We start from the raw sequence: 20,211 nt of genomic DNA, 5'->3' as shown, positions 1-20,211 counted from the left end.
ATCAAAAATCCCTTCATTTGTCCTTGCATACAGTAATTATCTTGACATAGTGATTAATAATTATGATTCTTGCCTATTAATACAAATTTTAAAATACGTTTTTCTTTCTTGCATTGTACACATGCTTTTCATATCAAGAATTGCACAATTCAGTATGGCTAGTTCAGTCAGTCAGACAGACAGGGTCAAAGGGAAAAGAAATGTTTCCACAATCTCTGTGGAAACAAAAAGCCAGACTACATCTTCAATGAGAGTAAAATGTGGCACTCTCCCATTCATTAGGCTGTATTTGTCAGTGCTGAATAAACAACATTTCATCAAGTGCAGCAAGTTTCTTCATTCTGTAATTAAAGACATTTTTTGATTAATTTGTTTATATGAAAACTTCCTGAAGTGAGACCAAAATTTTTATAATGCGTATTTCAGAAAGAGGAATGAAGGTTCTGGATAAAGTCCCAGGTACTATAATATCTTGATTTACTGTCTGAAATGTTATGCTGAGTCCATGCGCTAAGAAAAGCTATCCAAGTTTCTTCTACGTGTTAAAGGAGGACGTGAGCTCCTTCTTCCTTTGCGAATGCATGGTTAGCTTCTAAGGCTTTTAGAATTTATAGATTTGTCAATGAAGTATGAACTTCTACTGAACTTGGCAGTAGGATGGAATCATGCAACAAGTGAGATAAAATTCTTTAAAAGAGGAGATCTATCCTCATTGTTAGATGGTGTTTTCGTTCTTTTTTCCCTTTGTCTGAAGTCAGACTTGGTGAAACTAATTCAGGTTTGTCAGATCACGTGGAGAAATAATACAGATTTGGGGTTTATGGGGTGTTTTGGGTGATTTGATTGACAGGGGTGGAGGTTTTGTTAATTTCTTGGGAGGCTGTAGGCCAGCATATACATTCTGTAATATTGGAGGTCTCAAGGTACCTCCAAAGAGGCATCTAGTCTGTTGTTATCTCAAGGCAATCTGTTCCAGTGCTTCATTATCCTTGACACTTAGCAAGCTGCACATGACACCAGAGCTACACACATGCTTAGGATGTTGCTAGTAAGTCGTTGTGGTACTTTGTCTTTGGGGGTAAGTGGTTCAGATACAACTTGGCATGTAGTTACTTAAAATTTGTAGGATTTTTGATGTTCTGCAGAAAAACCATAGAAGTGGTCAGGGTAACTGAAGATCTAAAGGCACGGAGGCACGTGGTGCAACCACTGTTCACCCACAGACAAAGGTAGCAGCTGTATTCAATTAGGTGCATGAAATAAAGCTGAGATCTCTCATGTTAGTCATTTGGGACACTTTCCCGCAGCTTTTGAAAGCACTGAGTTTATATTGTTAGTAGGAGCAGGCATTGTTTTGATTCTCTTTAATTTCAAACTTCTGTATTTGAAAATACTGAAAGCTTCCTTGCAATCTTTTTCCTTCAGCCTAAACAACCCTGATTCTTACAACCTTTCTTCTTAGTGTCTTACAGACATCTGATAAATCATGTTGTTCTCCACCAAGCTCTGATTCAACTTTGCTTTTTTTTTTTTTGAAGTGTGATGTCCTGAGCTGGATCTGAGCAAGGTGTCCCAGCAGACACCTTGCTAGGGCTGGGTACTGTTGGGGTTGCGTTTTTCATTGCCAGTTAACGCCCTATTCTCTTGTGACACCTGACTACATGTGATCCTGACCGTCTCTGCTATTTGATGATCATTTTGAATTTTAATCTTGTCTAGCAGGGTGCTTGTGTTGTGCCTATCAGCAAGCTGAGTAAGGATATTCTCTCTACTTTGTCATTCAGGTAGTTATCGAATAGTACCAGGGCAGAGCCCTTAGGGTCCCCATGAAAAGCTTTCCGTTTTGTAATGAAACACTGGCAGCTACAGCCTTTGAATGGTTCCCTCCCACTCCCTATTTTCAGTGTCACATTTTCTGATCAGGTGAGATTTTTAGCAGAGAATGAAAAGCACAAGTTTATCTTCTTCCAGTTGTTAATGCCTTCCAGATGCTTGTCAGTGTCCCATTTGTGTACACTAGCTTTCAAATGCAGCTTTTTTCCTTTTTTTCCTCACTTGCTTCTCTCTTTTTTTTTTTCCTTGCTTGCTTCTCTTTCTTTTTTTTCCTTCCCCCTCTCTTTCTCTGACATTTGATAGTCTGTGTCTTGTGATCATGAAGGCCAAACAGAGCTATGCAATAGCTACTTTCACAACCAATTGTTGTCATCTTTGCTGTTGTGTTTTATGCTTTATTTCTTTTTTTATAACATTAAAGGAAAGATTTAGAGTTTGATTTGCAACCAAGTATGGTGTTTGTTAAGACTTTCCTAAAGGTGTAACCTGAACATAGTGAAACTACTGAGGCCACTGTTTGGCAAGACTTTCTTGCTGTTTACACTGAGTTTACAGAGCTTGTAGCTGGAAGGGAACACTAGTTTGTGTGTCAAAATGATTGTAATGCAAAGTCAGAATAGCTTTAAGAAGCAAAGTGTCTCATGATGTAACTTCAAACAGGTGCTTTCTTTGGTGCAAGCACTGAGATCCGTCTTAGTTTCAGCTGCACATCTGACCAAATCCACTCAATTATCTTGGTCTTGCTTTCCTCTCCATTCTCCTTTTGCTTCCTAGAGGCAGACAGGACAGCCTGCAGGTCTCTTGCTAGAATGATTTTGCCACCCATTTCCTCTGTTGCATCCTAGAAGCAGTCAGTGAAGGGACATTGGGTAGGTATGAATGCGTGATGTGAAATGTGACCCTAGGAAAAGGATTAGGTGACCTAGCAGGTGTTGTCTGTCTCTGCGTTCTGATTTGATTATTTTTTTTACTCAAGATCACAACTCGCTAATGGTTTCTAAATCATTAGGATGCTATCTTGAACGAGTGAAGCTTTATGGACTGTGTATCTGACAATATCTCTTCCTCTTCACAATTCTAGAAAAAAATAGGATTTATAATAGTATATATAAGACAGGGTATGGACTTTTTACTAACGCTTTTTCAAAAATACAGTCCTTGAACGATTAGACTAAATTTAAAAGCTGATTAAAAACTTACTTTGCAGCATATCTAAATCATGCTTAAGCACTATTCCTTGCCAAGTATAGCTGACTCTGCAGGCTCGGTAAACCCTGCACCGCATCTCTTCAAGCCTTATTATCCTTCTTATGCACCAACTCTCCATACCACTAAGGCGGTATCTAGGAAAAAGTTAATGTGCACGTTCTAGCTCAACAGTGTGTGTCTCTTCTTACCAACCTCCAGAATAAATGCTGTAAAAATGCGATTCATCTGTCTGTCCTGTACGGCATCCCACATTCAGCTTTTTCCATTCCATTGAAATAACGTGCATTTTTGCAGCCATGTAGATCACCCGAGATAAATTGGTAACAGTTTTGCAATGTGGTGTAATTTAGTTTCAGGGTTGGTACATGATAAAAACACAAGCATTTCATCCACTGATTTTCATTGTAATTAGTTTACTTCTTGTTTTGAGATGGGGTTTTTTTTCCTCCTAGATATTCAAATAATAGCAAGGAATGTTAGCAGAGCATGTCATGGAAACTTGGATTCTAAACTCTCAGGGTCAGACTGGAATAGGAAAGGCAAAGGCACCCATGGCCTTTGACAAATTTCTTTTCCTTCATACTTTTGACTTGAAACTGCTTAAGACCTTTCAAAATAAATCAAGGTAGAACATGCTTCTGTGCTAGCAGGGAGCTGATATAATGTCCAGGCTCTTACCTACCTCAGAGCTCCGTTATTCCAATTTGCCTTTGCAAAAGAAGGTGCACTTGCATATAAATTTGCCAGTGTTCCCAAGGTATTTGGTAGAAAATTTTTATATTTATATATATATACACACATACACATATATATTTGGTAGAAAATATACTTGTTATGCCGTTAGTTAAAGAAGTGAAGATAAAGCTGATGTTGGAGGCTAACTGTGAGTCCGCTTGGGTCTTGCTGGTTGAATTTCACAGTTTTGTTAACTTTTCCATTAAAACATTCTTTTGTTCTAACTTTCAAGACTATACAGTACTACTCATTAATTGTACACAGTGGATTACACAGCAACTAGAGACCCAAAATCTGGACTTTTCCTGCAGTTGGGGAGTATTGTGTGGAATATCTCTTTGGAGATTAAGGGGGAAAGATCAATTGCTGTTATCTCCAACTCGGCCTCAGTGCAAACACTGCGGCTAGAGCCTGGGATGCTGCTTTTGTCAAAGGTCTTGGCAAGAGCACCAAGACCACATTTATGCTGCGAAGACAATACAGTTTTTCTTTCTTTGAAGCACGTTCTTGTTTTATTTCATAAGCTTGGTCCACCAAAGAGCCCTTTAGTGGCACTGCTATTTGAGATTTTCGTTCTGCGGAACAAGTTTAATTGAGTGACTGCGAGGACAATAGTAGTAGAAGCCCCTAGAGCTTTCAGTGCATCAGGCTCTTGCTGAGTGGCATCTTCTTGTCATAAAATATTGAGAAGTGTATGGTAACTAACTTCTTGTCAGTCTTTTTGATGGTGACCCTCAATTTTCAAAGGAGAAAGAGGAGATAAAGAGAAGTAACTGAACCCCTCCATTTAGAAGGGAGGGCTTTATTGGGGGAAAGTTAATCCTTTTCATGTTCTGCCCTGCTTTTGAGTGTAATTTCTGTACTGGCTGTGAATTAATCAAATTACACCACTAGCCTTTTGGGCTACCACATGTCCAGGAGGTGCTGCTTAGATCAATGTCAGCATGCATTTGAGTAACATTTTAATTTCCTCCTTGGCCTCCACGTAGCTGCCAAGCCTGGACCTTTTGTTTCTGTGCTTGCTGGCAGATTTTGGCCTTGCAGGTTTTTACATTGCTGACAAGTTAATTTTAGATCTTTAGTTCCCATGGCTACTGCTAAGTATTTCTTAGTTCTCTACTTATTTGCTCAGTTTGCTGCTTTCCTTTTTAACGTTTAAACTTCAATGTGTAAAGCGCATGGAATAATTATCCTACCCTGCAGAAGATAAAAAGGAGGACATGTGAGAGGGGAGGCTCTTGATCTTCTGTCTGATGACTCAGATGCTCTTTCAGCAGCTGCAAAGACTTGAAAGCACTGCTTGTGGTCAGGATGAGGGGGTTAAGTCTGAGGAGGAAGGCACAGGTAACACACTCATTCTGATGCGCTGAATGAGTTGTGCTGAGACTGCTGCTAATTCTGCTGACTAATACTGTCTTGAGGTTTATCTGTATCTTGCTAGTTAGTTGTATAGGCTTATAACTATGAGGCTTACGCTTGGCTTTAAATTCTTTGGAACAATGGCCGTCGTCTTGCTTGGAGCCTGTACAGTGCATTGTACATAGAAATCCTATTTTGTTACCAAAGTTCCAAGGCACTCCACTAATACTAATAATGATTAAAGAAATATATATATGGATAAAAAGTTCTCCGTATCGAGATGTCCTAATCTGTTTATGCAGGCAAGGTCATGAATGTCTTTTCAGTCACCTGAAAGAATAGGCAAAGACAGAGCACCCAGTGGGATTTAGACTTCTGATTAATGTTCGAAACACACTTTTGAGGACAATGTAGTTCTTGTTGGTACAGAAGAGCTTGGGAGAACATCCTGAGAGCCCAAGAACATCATTATCTAGTTTTCAGGTGGGGATAGCAGGGCAGGGAGCCAGGCAGAGGTGGAGAAAATTACCTGATAGGCAACTTCAAGAGCTGTGAATAGAGGCACCCTCTGCTCCAACTTAGCTCGGGGGATGTGCTGGCTGCTGTGGTTCTGGTCCCTGGGTATAAGGCATACTCGTGATTAGCACAGGGTGAAACACAGAATAACCTGGTGCCATTTTGAGCCAGGACATCTGTGCAGATCAGTGTTGTCTGGAAGTGGAGGCATCGCAGTTGTAGATGTACCTTGAAGGAGCTGGGGTTTCATCCTGCTGCTTTACCAGAAATCTTATCCATTTACCAAGTACCTGGTAAGCAAAGATGTAATCACATTGTGTTGTTTTGGCCAGTTCCCACAGATAAGGTCTGTTTAGTACGTATAACTAACAAATCTCTCTTCTGTGCCTTAAAGGGAGGAAGCCAAAACAGGGCAGAAAGCACACTTTGAACGCAGTTAAAAACAAGTCCTTGTCTTGGGTGTCTAAAGGAAATAGGAAGATGCTTGGGGAGGGGAAAAAATGGTAACTGAGCACAGAACTCCATGAAAGCAAGGTGCTGTGCTGTCTGGGCTAGATCTTGTTTGTAGCTTGGAGAAGGGCAGTAGGGAAAAAAGATAACTGCTTTAGAAAGGACATCACTAGAATGAAGAATATTCTGAAAGTCCAGTGCTCAAAATCCATATAAGACTTCTTTTAGTGGGACATAAAATCATCAAGGATCAGAAATTTAAGAGCTTTTGGAGACTTAGCTGGATGCCCTAGGTACTCCTAGCACAAAAAGTAAATAATGTGCAGAGGCTCTGCCTGTCTGTATTTGATTTTTGTCGTCTTTAACCTTCCAAGCTGCAGCTCTGCTCTTTAACCAGTTGGAATTTAAATGTGTTGTTACAGTAGCGTCTTTGTTGGAGATGGACCGTGACTCATGCTCATTAAGGCTACAGATGTCTGCTCAGATTAAGTATTTCAAAAGCTTTTTCTCTGATGAACTGTGAAAAGCCAGGCTTGAGCAGAGGACTGTGAAAGATAAAATAATAGCTACTCCTCCCTGTGTCTGGCAGACTTAATGCAGTTACTCTCACATCTTTTTAAAAACTTTGAGACAGCAAATTTGTTCACAGTCAATAATATAGCCCTCTGAGCACAACCTGTTACGTTTCCTTTATTAGTCTTTTCCTGAATTATTCACAAAGCTTTTTACATTCAAAAAAATCTCTAATCTGCAAATTCAGTATTTCCCAGGTAATAAAGTGTAGTAGGCATAAGTGGCATTGATAAACTTGTTTATATGTGGTGTGATTAGAAAACATAGATCTTCTTAAGGGGGAAAAAAAAAGGCACAAAAGAATACTCCATGAATTTAAGCTAAATTAGCATGCTCATTCACCTTTTTTTTGTGAATTTGCATTTAATAGCAGAGCAGACATAACTTTTTAAACCTGCCTGGATAATGCCTGCTTCTTCTGGGAGAAGATGACTGAATTATCAAGAAATTCAGTTCAATGACTTCTGTGATATGTAAACCTTTGCTGAAAGTTACTAGAGCAGAACTAAAGAGTCGTGGCTTTTTCTTTCTAAAGTAGTCGTGCGTGTCCAGCTAAGATTTTTCAGGTGTTCTTATATCTTGCCTTCTCCCTATTACGATGTGCACAAAATGGATAGAGGTTCACTGAGCAGTCTCAGCTAGATACCCATCATTCCCTTCCACACCTCTGTATACTCACCTGGCTCTACAAAAAACCAGAATGTTACCAATAACCAAAAAGTTATTTATTTCAACATGATCAGATATATACTAAGACAAAGAAAAGTCAAAGTCTCTTATATGCAAAACTGATAGTTCTGCTTTTGTTTTAGCTGTGCTATAGAGCAGTTTTCTTGACAGGGCATTATTTTGGAAGACCATTAAGGGCAGTTCATTTCTTTTCCTTGAATGGGAAACGTTACTTTCATCTTTTGCAGGCTTGGATGTACTGACTTTGCTAGAAAAGGGAGGTTGGATGCAAGTTGGTCTTTCTTGGTTTAAACTACCCCACAGCAGAAGTGAAATACCACTGGACTTCACTTGTGAGCGTGTTTTGCTAAGGGATCTTAACGTTATGTCTTCTTGGCCGAGAAAACCCACCTATAGGGCAAGAAAAAGGTTGTTAAGGTGGTGGAAGAAGACTGTGTTTCAATGATAGATGAATCTTCCTAGGCAGAATCTGTCTCAGAGATATTGGTGCGCTCTGTGTCTTTTCCTGAAAAGGTATGAAGAATATGCATGTTTAGGGAGCTGGATTCTTTGCATGGGGAGAGAGAGAGTCTCTATGCAAAGTACTGAACACTGGCCGGGGCACAAGAAAGAGCGCTTGTCAGATAAACCAGATTCTTTCATGTTCACTTATCTGTAATCCTCAGTGCAGCTCCATGCTAGAGACACACAAGCTAGAATGAGCTGAACTGATGGAGATGCTAATTTAGATCCCAAAAAGCAATATTGCTGTGTTGGGCGGTTCAAAGACTGCACCAGATAGCACTATTCAAAACAGCACCTTCATGGCTATACTTCTGGTTCAGAGGTCTCTATGTAGATCAGTGGTCCCTAGTGTAGGCATGCCCTTAGATTGCTCTTGTTCTCAGAGATGCAGTGAACAATACAGTGGCAATACAAGCAACAGATCTAACAACCTGAAAACGAATAGAGTGTTACTGGTAAACAAATGATGTTTCTTTAGCCACAGTAATCCCAAAGCTTCAAAACACCATGTTAACTGCAAATTTACCCAAAATCTCTGCAAGATATGAGGGTTGTTGTATGAAAAGGATCATAAAACCAGATAAACCAGGTTTTGTTTCAAGCTGTCCTAAAGCTGGCCATCAGGTCCCATCTGGTCGATTCAGGCTGGATGTTAGGAAGAAGTTCTTCACCATGAGGGTGGTGAGACACTGGCACAGGTTGCCCAGAGAGGTGGTGGAAGCCCCATCCCTGGAAGTTTTTAAGGCCAGGCTGGATGGGGCTCTGAGCAACCTGATATAGTGGGAGGTGTCCCTGCCCACGGCAAGGGGATTGCAACTAGATGATCTTTAAGGTCCCTTCCAACCCTAACAATTCTATGATTCTATGACTTCTGTCAAAATATTTTTTCTTCAGCAGTCTGGTTAATCTGTTTGGATTTATAGACGCTTTTCATGCAGGACCTAGAAGATACTATCCTAAACAGATGGATAATTAATTTATCTCATTTTTCTTCACTTTTAATAAGGTGGAGATTATAAAAAGAAGGGACTGTGCTGCTGCAGAATGATCCCATGGTAATTAATTAGGTCTCATCAGGTCTACAAAGGCATCCTGTTCTCTTATGCCTTATGCATAAAAGTCTTATGCCAATGCACTGTAACCAGTGAGCCAAGTTGAATGAAAGTCTTGTGGTATTTTACTGGGATGTCATAATATATTTACCTTCCTTGCACTGAAGAATTGCAGGTAGTGGTATTCACCCATAGATCATTCCTTGCAAATAAACTTGTTGATGGTTGCATAAAAATGATCTGCTTGTCACTATACTCCCTACACTGGCCCTTGTCCATGATACCTGACATGAATTCATTTCTCAGCTGGTGAATTTCAGGAGTGTATCGAAGAAGCCACGGCAATATGTGATGAGCTGTAATTAAAATTACTAATGCACATAAATTCCTTTCCTCCCTTCTGCTGTGATTTACATGCTTCATGCAGACTTTGTTCACTTTGCCAAGTGAGCCAGAGACGTAGTGTTGACTGGCAACAATGATTTCTGCCTTCTCTCCAGCACAGTTGCACAAGTAAATAAATTTAGTAAGGATCCTCACTGAGGTGTGACACCAGATAACAAGAAAACTGTGGCTTGCAGCTGGCCTGCAAAGCTCTGGTCTGATTGTAGTGGCATCACCAGTAAAAGAGCTCTATTTAAGAGTGAAAGATTTTGTAGTCAGTAGCAGGACCAATAATCATGTTCTCTTAGTTCTGGTACAGTCTTTCTTTCCCATCTCATCCCTTCTTGCTAAAAAAATCTATGATTTAAACTGTAGATGTTTAAAGGATTAGCCATTTAATGTTGTCTTACCTAACTAATGCGTAAGTTATTTTTAGTGATGCTGGAAAATGTGGTTTGGTGTTTAACCATGGAAGTGAATTACCAAAATCAAATACTGAGAAAAATACGCAAAGCATCTTGATGCAGAACAAAGGGTGCTTGAGGAAAGTTCTTCACTTTTATAGTGATACACAGTTAGTATATATTTCATTATTTGTAAGTTGCCAGAGAAATCTGTAAGTTGCAATTCTGAGTGGCCAAAAAGCAGTTTTAGCTGACAGACCAAAGAAAGGAAAATGGTATGTTAAGATTTACTGTCCCAGCCTTCTGCAGTAGGAAATGAAGAATTTGGATGGATAGTCCTCTTGCAATTGTGTGGATTTTGGAGGCCAAGGGGTTGGGTTTGTTTTGTTTGTTTTTTTACTCAGCCTCTCATTTTTCTTGAGGTAGATGAATGTCTTATATCAGAATAGTATTTTTCTTTTTGAGGCTATAAGGAGTTACAGCCTGCACAGAAATGGAAATTCTCCCCCCAAAAAAGAGAACAGTACACAAAGGCTGTATGACCTCATAAGCAGGGGGCTGAAATGGAGTCAGAGGAACACGGTTCTGTGGTGCTGGTGCTGGCCTCAAGTGCAACAGGGTCACGTCAGTGTGTTTATGCCATTTTGCTTCTCTGAGCTTCTTTGCTCCTTTGCATTTTGTTGCCTTTTATTGTGTTTTCTTATAAGATTTGCATGCTGTTCAAGATCACTTCAGATGTTGTCCACAGTCATTATTCCATTACCATTTTGCTTATCTGGGCCTAGAGCACGGGTGGGAATCCCTTCTTCTGTATCATGACTGAACAAATCCAACGGTAACTTCTCTTACAATTCCCAGTAACTGCCAATTCCTCGGTGCCTCCTGTAAATAAAGCATATACTATATGCTGTCTGAAGTACCTCTTCTGATCTGGTCGTCTTATTCTTCTCATTATCCCTCTAATACTGCTACCTGAGGTCATGCTTCTGCTCCTGCACCCTGCCACTCACCGTTTCCAACCATTCCCTTCACCATTTCCATCTCAAATTGACGCTCACCTTTGTGATCTTTCATGGCATCAGCCCAGCTCATGTTTTTTCTTTTCCTCATCTTGTTCTATCCTAACCATTTTTTTTGTTTACTTTGGGGGGTTTGTTTTGTTTTGTTTACTATCCACTTATTTCACTGCACTCTTTGCTTTTAGACTTTCATTTCTCTTACTGGTATCACATCTGCTAGGCTTACATTGCTGTTTTTGCTGTTCCAACACCCTTTCTTCTTTTGAATTTTTGCCGGCAGGTGGTACTCTGGTCACAAACATCCAAATAACCACCCTTTACTCAGCAGCTGTCTATATTTTCTCCTGTACTTATTTTGGACTGTTAGATCTGTGGAGCACAGGATGTAGTTGCTGCCTTTTTTGATAAACTCTGTGTAAACTTTGATTGCACTGAAAGTTATCATTGAAAGTGAAGATTAGGCCTTTTACATCTTTGATTCTAGTATGGTTTGCCGGGTACAGCGGAGGTACTGTGCTTATGCCTTGGAATTGGGTGTCTCACCTCTGGAAACAAAAAGTTAATGTTAATTGGTAGGGTTGGGAGAGATACTCCCATGATAGTGCACATGCTTCCTACTACAGTGTGTATTTTCCTCTTTCTCAGTTTGTCTCTCCTTAGTACTTTATATGCTGGCACTTAATGCAGGTGAGGATGGACTGAGTGATAGTCAGCCAATCTCTGATTTACATGCACATGCTCTTAATAAGCTAATTTTCCACAATCCAAAGAAAAAAGGAAAACTCGCTTTTGTCACACAGTGCATTAGTGGAAAACACAGCATAGCTTAAGAGCAGTTTTATATTGAAACAATTTTATATTGTATCTCAGGCTTCCTTTTCCTTTTGTCTTGCAGAGGCAGGCAGCGGCCAAGATTACGTGACCTCGGAAAATCAGCTGCTTTACTACCCTAGTATTACCTATGCCATCATTGGTAGCTCTGTCATTTTCGTACTCGTGGTGGCCTTTCTTGCCTTAGTCCTGCATCATCAACGTAAACGCAACAATCTCATGACCCTGCCAGTGCATCGACTGCAGCACCCTGTCCTGCTGTCCCGGCTGGTGGTCCTCGATCACCCACACCACTGCAGCGTCACCTACAATGTCAACAATGGGATCCAGTACATGTCCAACCAGGCCTACCACAGACCAGTGGACCTGGACTCTCCGCCGTCCTATTCAGAGGCTGTGCTCGACCAAAGGTATGTACAGAAGCTAATTCTGTGCTCACGAAAGTTGCACGCTACTGCTTGCAGCTCTGTTAATCTGTGCTTCTGCTTCCCATTTATCCTTACTACTGCTTTTGACAGAAGTACAGTGTTGCAGTTCTGTCACATGCACAGTGCCAAATTTGGGCAAATTTGATCTCCCCCTGCACATGAAAAATTCGTGGTCCTCAGGTCCTCTTACTGTTACTGGTATTAAAGGGATTTAAGGCAAACTTAAGTCATGCTCTCTTAGCGCATGTTGTTGGTAGTAGAGATTTTGAGGATGGTAGGAGAATACAAAGAAATGTATCCCTTGTCTAGTAGTGATATCCTGTGCCAGTCTGGAATCAAAACGTGAAAGCTGAAAGTGGAGTTTTGCCAAAAACCAACTAGGTTATAGGTCATACTATTTAAAAAAAAATTACCCTTGTATGCGATAAGTATATAAAAGTTAGAGGCCTTCAATTCTTGCATAAAGAAATTGTATAGTCTGTCTACTCTGCACTGCTTTCCCTTTACCAATAGAAGAAAAGAACAGGACTCTGAAATGGAAAGTGCTGTTCTCATTTTAAATAGCTGAAAGTGCTTTGTACGTTTTTTTGGATGGGTGTGGTTTGAGTTATGATATTTTTGTACTTAGGACATTGGTTTTATTTGTAGATAATTAACCTTAATTTTAACCTCTGTTTGTAAAGTCTTTCCAGACAAAACTCTCTAGACTGACATCCTCTGTACATAAAAAGGGCTTGGTATGAACTTCAATGATCCGGACCATTCACTGTCGCACTGTCAGTATTTTTTAGTACAAACTCTGGGATCTAAGAATGATGGTATAATCTTTACATTCTTATTCTCCCCTGCATTTGGCAGCAGCTCCCTTGTCTTAATGTTGACATTCATAATAATGATATCTTTTCATTAGTAAGGACAACTAAATGAACAGCAGTCCAGCTTGTAATCACTGCTCACCTGGGCTGATACAAAGCATCAGCAATTTTAGAGCTAATTGCTCCCAGGACCTGTTATCAATCTGCTAAACCTTTCAGTCCCTTTACTTGTTTACTGTTAGAACCAAAAAACTGTTTTCCTGAATCCAGTACTCATCTCGTCTGTGCCTACATAGTAGTTGGTCTGCAAGTGATATCGTGACAGCAAAAGTTATTTGTCATGTGGAGAATTCAGTTCATTATTTATTTGTAGACCATAAGCTATTAATCTCTTGTCACTTAATGGAGTTTTCCTCAGACCTTTCTGGTGTTCACATCATCATCTATAGGTGTAAATCCACTACTTACCTTATTTCTTTTAAAGCACTTTCTCAGGTTGTGTAAATGTTATACAGGAAAAAGTCTCACCTCTTGCAGCTGTCTTTGAGGGTAAGCCAAGATTTGTTGTTAAGTGCATACCCATGAAAATCAGAGTGTAGAGCGTTAAGCAGGATGTAATTAGCTATGTTGCATCTTGACCAGAAACCTTGGTGCCCAGTGGTGCTGTGGATATTTTGGGATGACCTGAATAATGTAGGCAGGTCTGTTTGGGATCTCCTGATAGTTGTCATCATGGAAAAGCTAAGAAATGCTGTTTGTTTTTTTCATAATTGGAAAACTACGTACTTTCTTCTGTACGACTGTTTTCAGTAACCTCTTACTATGCTGTGTCTCTTACAGCAGACCACCTTGGTTTGACCTCCCTCCACCGCCTTACTGTTCTGAATCTGAATCCCCTAATCAGCCAGATCTTCCTCCTTACCGATCTCGGACAGGAAGCTTGGTGAGCACAGACACCCCCATGGCAGGAAGCCCTCTGGGCACAGCCGGCAGTTGGACAAGAGATATCCATGGCAGCATGGATGGCCACAGAACTCTTCTCGAGAGGACAGCAGATCAAAGCGATTCACTGGTTAACCACATTGCTGAAAGAGAAGTGTAACTGCTCCGGTATTTGGGATGGGCAGGAAGGCATTTACTTTTTCAAGTCTGTATGGGTTAATCTGCTGTGGCTAATAGGTTTCAGGGGTACATGTGCCTGAATGATGACTTGATTTGAATCCACACTAAGTTAATATTTGAGTTTTGCATTTTGGGCTCATCAAAGACCCAGCTGTGAGAGTTACATCAGCTCTCCACAGTATTTTTATGAGCAAGTTCCAGTTCAGACTAGTAAGACAAACATCAGTGCTTTGTCAAAGAACTGATGTGATGTATTTCTTGGACTATTTACTGTATATGAATGTATATATATGCATGTATAATACATACAGATGTTGCACACAAAAACTATGCCAGAAGGACTCTTGGTTTTCAGACTGCCTACCATTCTGTCAACGTGTGAGCTGTTTCTTCTTACTGCCTGGTGCCAACTGGTGGTCACTGAAGCACATGAGAGGCAGTCTTTCTGCTTGGAGCTCTGGTGCCCAATGCTAGCCAACTGGTGGTGCTCACATTGCAGAAAATGTCCTGCTTGACCCTTTTCTTCATGGTCTGGAACATTCTAACTGTGAATGTAATTTTCAAAGTTTAAGCTCGTGAAGATGCAACAACTCTCTAACTGAGCAAATGAGGGTTTTTTTCCCAATTGCTAATATCTAGGACAAATTTGCATGGTTTTTCTCAGGAACGCCACAGGAGTTGGCTTATCTGTGAAACTTCAAGGCTGAGTACAGAGGCACTGAAGCTTCTCAACAAACCAGCGCAAGACTTCTTTTCAAGTGTGGCAAAACAACATTTGTCCATGTGTTCCTTCCTAAAAAAAAAAGAAAAAAAAAAACAAAACCAAAACCCAATCAAACAACAAAACAAAAAAACCCAACCAAAACCAACCTGGTTTCAGCTAAATCTTGAACACCAAAACCAGCCAGAGGCAAACACCCATCACAGAAAGCTTTAATGTGAATGACTAGTTTGTTATATGTGTAAAATAGCTGAAAGCAAGTCATGTAGTGAAAGCTGGTGGGCTTGTCAGCCCTGTTTTACAGCATGTATACGTACATGCATGGATATACATGTTTAATGCTATGTGTATGTATGTAAGTAGTGTATTTTGCATAGGTTTAGTTCTACTGGACCAGTAGAACTCTAAAATGTCAAGGTTTCACTGATATGCTCTTTGTTTTTTATGGAGTTTGCCATTATTCATGTTTGTTTGGTTGAAATTCTAGCTTCTGCAGAAAAAAAGAATTATTTGTGTCTGTTTCGTCCTGACTCTTGGAATGGTCTCCTGTGAAGTGTGTTTCAGTGCACAGTGTTGAATCACCCATGTGAAAGCATCTCAGAGGTATGCAGAGTGGCAGGAGGCAAGGTTAGCTGTGAATTTAAATGCCACTGCAGTGCTCTGCTTGTGCTCAGTATACAAAAAAACAATGCAGTGTCTTCCTCTTGTCCCAAGGGAAATTGGCCTTGAAAAATTATTTATATTTGTCTGTCAGACATGTTTCCCACTCCTCCTTCCATGAAATGAACAGTGTCATTAAACAGACTTTGCTGTTTAATGGAAATGAAGGAAGATGGCTGCCCACACCTTCTGCTTTCTTTCCCCCCATCTTTCTAAGGTAACTTCTTATGTCCAAAGGTTATATGCTCGGAACCCAAGAATTTTTGAGCTTGAGTGTATGTAGGGGAGTGACTCGAGGTCTGTCTCAGTTCCCACACATACACCTGAATTTTTTTTGTAGTATTTTTTTTTCATTTCCAGCTCTGGAGTCTACTGCCATGGTATGTAAGAGGCAGGGGCCAGACGGATTTACAAGCACAGGTTATTCCAGGAATGAGACGTAAGAGTGGGGAGCGCTGGAGAATTCTAATGCTGATGGGCTTGGCTGACTTTGGAAGCAGATTAATGGCAGCCTTTCATTACAAGCTTAGGCAGCCTGTCTTGAAGTGTGTTGGTGAAGGTGATCCTAGGTCCTTGTAAAACAATGTACAGCACTGGGTCACATTTCATCCTTGCTGGGAGCTCAGGCAATCTAATTAATTATGCTGTCCTTCACAAAGCGTGACTTGGCTAATTAATGACTCCGTCTGACTTGATTGGCAGACTGTTGTCACTGTCACATAGCAGACAGTTATTCTGTGTTTTACAGGTGGGTTAAACTCAGGTACATAGCTGAGTTAACAGTAAAGGTGGGTGCAGGGATGTCTCCTCTGAGCATTGGGCGCTGCCGTCCCTCTTGCCTTTTGTCAAGGTTCTGCTAGGCCTCTGTAAGAGAGCTATGTAGTGCTGTATCAGAATTACCCTTAACGTTTTTCTGTTGCAGTTTTTAAAACATTATATTGGTCTTTAAAACATATTATTGAAGAGTTTGCAGTAGTAGAATTAGACATCTTTTTAATTTTAAAGTTGCCTAAGATTGTATTAGTGAAGCTAAATCATCGTGTCCAGTGTAACTTAGGTCGCACATATCCCTCACGCAATGGGGACTGTATTTCAACATGTGTATTCTAAGACACCAGGGTCTGTGCAAACCAAATATCGTTTGCCTGTGGCATCTGAAAAACATTGCCTTGCATTGCTAAGAAGCAGGTAAAGCGTGGACATAGCCTGCTGCTTCTGCCTTCTGTGTCAGTCACTGTCATATATGTACATATATATATATATATCTCTCTCTCAAGATACTCTTTCAGGTTGTATATATTCATGTAACTTTTGCATTAAGATAATCCATTTGGACTTTACAAAAAAAAAAAAAGAAAGAAAAAACATTCTAAATGGTGTGACGTTTTCCCTTCCAGCTAAGGGTGTATTTATCTTTGTATAGGAATCTTTTAGTTTTTGAGAACACGAGTTACAAAAGGATATTGTGCCTTTCTGATCGAATGTCGGTTTGTGGGGCTGTTAACTACATTTCTGGGTGTTGTTACATATCATTTTCTAGAGATCCAAAGAGAGAAACAAGTCTTGTCTTCCTATTTGTTATGGGGACCACTGAACTTTGAGGAGTACAGAAGTTCAGTATCTTGTTCCAAAAAGGCAGGCTAAAATTTTAAGGGGGGGTTTAATCTTATTCCAGTTTTCTGGTTTGTAGAACAGATTTGCTATCTGGTTTCTTTGGAAATTGCTGTTATATCACACAGAAATTGTTTATAACTTGTCACTTCTAGTAGTGTTAATACAGCATTATACTGCATTATTCAGTAGAATCTTTGGGAAAACATGGTAGCAACAACCGTGCTGATGAAATTAAATATTTCATTGAAAATCCTGCAGCTTGTAAGGCTGAAGTTAAATGTTCATGAAATACCACATGGTAGGATTTCTTTCCAGTAGCCAGTAAAATTGGGATTGATCATACTATTGTTTGCAATTGCTCTTAAGCTTTTAGTTTGAGGTTAGTCCTGCAGGAGCTTTCCTTCATACTTAATATTTAAACAAATGGATGTTATTTCAAAGGCCTATTCTTACAAAAGTAGAACTGATTAAAGTTTTCTTCCAGAGCCAAATTCTGATTCCACATCTGTATTGTAGGGTGACCACTGTGAGTGGTTCTCAGCACAGGTATTAATATAAATGTTTCCAACAAAGGAATTTGAAGAAATGATTACTTGAGGGAAGTGAAGGAATGTGGATTAGCCTGTTGGAAACAAGATTTGGGTTATTTAAAAATAAACAAATAAATTTCAGGAGTTTTGAGTGTCTGTAACCTCTGCTGAAGTCGGAGTGCTCTCTATTTAAAATGAGGCCATTAGTGAATCCACTTGATAATAATCTGAAGTTCCTTTTAAGGCAAATTACAGTTTACCTCTCTGGTATTGTGGTGATGGAAAACTGGCAGTAATGCTTTTAAAAAAGAGCCTGTGAATAATTTTCTCAGTTCTCGTCTACAGTGACATACAGAACAACACTGACTGCACCGTGGTTTTTAAATAACTCTGCATTCATCCTTCCTCTCCTTTTAAGTCAAATCGGTTTTATTTACACCACTTCACTTTGATACAGCTAATAGGGCCCTTGTGATAGATTTAGAAGTTGAGTGGAGGAAAGAGATGACGACTCTCATTTTAATTAATGCTGCAGCTTGTTAATCTTGTGTGCTTTACTTTTTAGACATCTTAGAAAAGACAAATGGTTTTAGTAGATAAGAAAAACTATTAATGATGAAAAGGATAGAGGGACACTGATTCTGAATTTAATTTTTAATGAATATTTAAAATTGTATAAATGAAGGAAGAATTTAATGCTGTATTTTTAACATGGTGATCAGATGGCAAGTACTGTTCTTAACTGTTGCTCATTGGAAGCTACTTTGCATATAATGCCTGGAACTAAAATGGTAAGAAAAGTGCTCCACTTCCCAGTTCATACTAGATCTGAAATATTTTTTATTAACACAAGGCTAATATTGCACCCGTGAACTAAAATATGTGACTGCAGAAAGAATTTCAATACTGTGCTGGATTCTGCCTGAATGTATCCCAGTACAGGACTGTGGCCTTCATTTGTCCTTTTTTTTCCTGATTTGAGGGGTTTTGTGAACTTGAAATGGAGATGTTACATAAGAGCTTTAAGGGGGGCTGTATGTTGAAACCCGACCTTGTCTTAAACTTTTGTAAACTGGAAATCTTCAAAAATGTATTCTGTATTCCTGAATAAAGTTGTTGGTTTAATGCTGTTCACAAGTGAGGATGTCCCGTCTCATGAAGTCTCAGTTGTTTTAGTTCTATAGCCTCCTACATGAGGCTTCTCCCGACTTCCTTTGCATTCAATGTTAAGTTTTGTTAAATCTTTGCGGGTTTTAAACATTTTTAAAAGGAAGTGATATTGAAAACCCACATGTACACGTGTGTATAAAAATATACTGATATATATGTCTCCATATTTACACAAATGAAAATTGCTTTATTTCATAATTACTTGTTTTCATTTTGCCATTTTGTTTGTGCTATCAAAGATGAGGTGTCTGAAGCATTTGTGTTTTCTTGTTGTCTACTTTGTAGCAAAGCTCTAGAGGCTTTGGCGGAGATTGATGCTCTGTGGTGGTTGCTGCAATCGGATTTACTAGCGTTAGCTTCTGCCTCCCCCTTTCTGCTTGCCACTTTCCCACCACTTACGTTCCTAGCACAACGTCCCTGTTTATCTCCAGGTCCACGATCCATGTGCCAGATGCATGAGCCGGATTCAAGCTGAGATGCCCCGTGGAGGCTGTGTGTCTGGCTGAAGTCCCATGTCAGGGCTCTTTCCCCAGCAGGTGCCTGATGGAGGCACCACCACTATCATGTGAACCATCCAGCGCCACAAAGTCCAGACCCACTTAACATCTTGGTCATAGACACCCTTCTTGTCAAGGCACTTAATTAGAGATGGTCCTGTCACTCAAAGGACTGGTGTTAGGAAGTACCCCTTGTATTATGAAGTAATTTTCACAGACTAAGGAGAATGGGTGGAAACGTTATGTCTAAATATTGCAGTCTATGTAAGTATATGGAGGTTGACATATTTCACTTCCATGACTCAACTCCACTTGCTACCTTCACAAAGGCATGTCAGTTTTATCATTATCCTGGTTAATTAAGTCACATACCCTCACTGAAATTCTCAGATGGTAATCTTTGTTTGACACAGTAGCTGTGGATCCAGAATTTACACTAGCGGCACAAGGGAGGCAGAGCTGTTGAGGCTGCCACAATGGGCTCTCCGCAGGGGGGGGAACACTGGTGTCTCAGAGCTGGCTCGTTCAGTCATGTCCCAGCAAGAGCTATACTTAAGAAACGTTGATTCAGAAGACAGCCACTTATGAAAATAAATAGCATACTCCAGCTAAGCTCGCTGATTAGTCATTTTTATTCTCTCTGCTTCCGTTTGTTTAAAGATCTTAATTTTTACACCTTAAAAATTAAATACACAGTTTATTTCAGCAGTGATTTCTGAATGCAGCATCTTTTCTTGCTGATTTGCAAGCAGTCTCCTAATCATTCAGCCTCAGTTATCTATTGGTGAGATAACTAAGCAGCTCTTCACTTTTGGGGGAGCTGTAGTCCAAAATGATGAGCTGTTATTAATTGAAGTAAAAATATCTTCACGTGGAAATTCACAGCTCTTCTTTTCAAAGCAAAGTTGAGGGTATGCATATTGCATAAAGCACTTTGGAAAAGTACTGGATCGATCTCCCTGGGGAATTAACTTTTCTGTTTATCTGCCAAACATACTGTGAATAGATAAACCGAAACGTGATTATCTGCTTCTCAAAATCCCAATGGTATTCCTTACAGCCTTACCGAGGGGATCGCAGCAGATGAAAAAGGTA

The 20,211-nt window shown here is 39.9% G+C and overlaps 1 protein-coding gene across 8 annotated transcripts in view; it reads left to right on the top strand.

Moving 5' to 3' along the window:
- LDLRAD3 (low density lipoprotein receptor class A domain containing 3) overlaps nt 1-18,856 on the top strand; it is a 111,749-nt gene extending 92,893 nt beyond the window's left edge. For 5 of the 8 annotated variants that reach the window (XM_054200126.1, XM_054200127.1, XM_054200121.1 and 2 more), the window contains exons 5-6: nt 11,624-11,969; nt 13,643-18,854. In XM_054200126.1, the coding sequence (XP_054056101.1) occupies nt 11,624-11,969; nt 13,643-13,904 (608 nt within the window). In that variant the 3' untranslated portion in view covers nt 13,905-18,854. Of the gene's footprint in view, nt 1-11,623; nt 11,970-13,642 lie in introns of all 8 variants that reach the window. The other 3 variants (XM_054200124.1, XM_054200122.1, XM_054200123.1) reach the window with 3 other exon arrangements.
- The last annotated feature ends 1,355 nt before the right edge of the window (nt 18,857-20,211 follow it).

Source organism: Rissa tridactyla, chromosome 4 (assembly GCF_028500815.1).
Source record: "Rissa tridactyla isolate bRisTri1 chromosome 4, bRisTri1.patW.cur.20221130, whole genome shotgun sequence".
Taxonomy (NCBI): domain Eukaryota; kingdom Metazoa; phylum Chordata; class Aves; order Charadriiformes; family Laridae; genus Rissa; species Rissa tridactyla.
The sequence above is the reverse complement of the archived record's forward strand: the minus strand, read 5'-3'. Positions and strand labels throughout refer to the sequence as shown.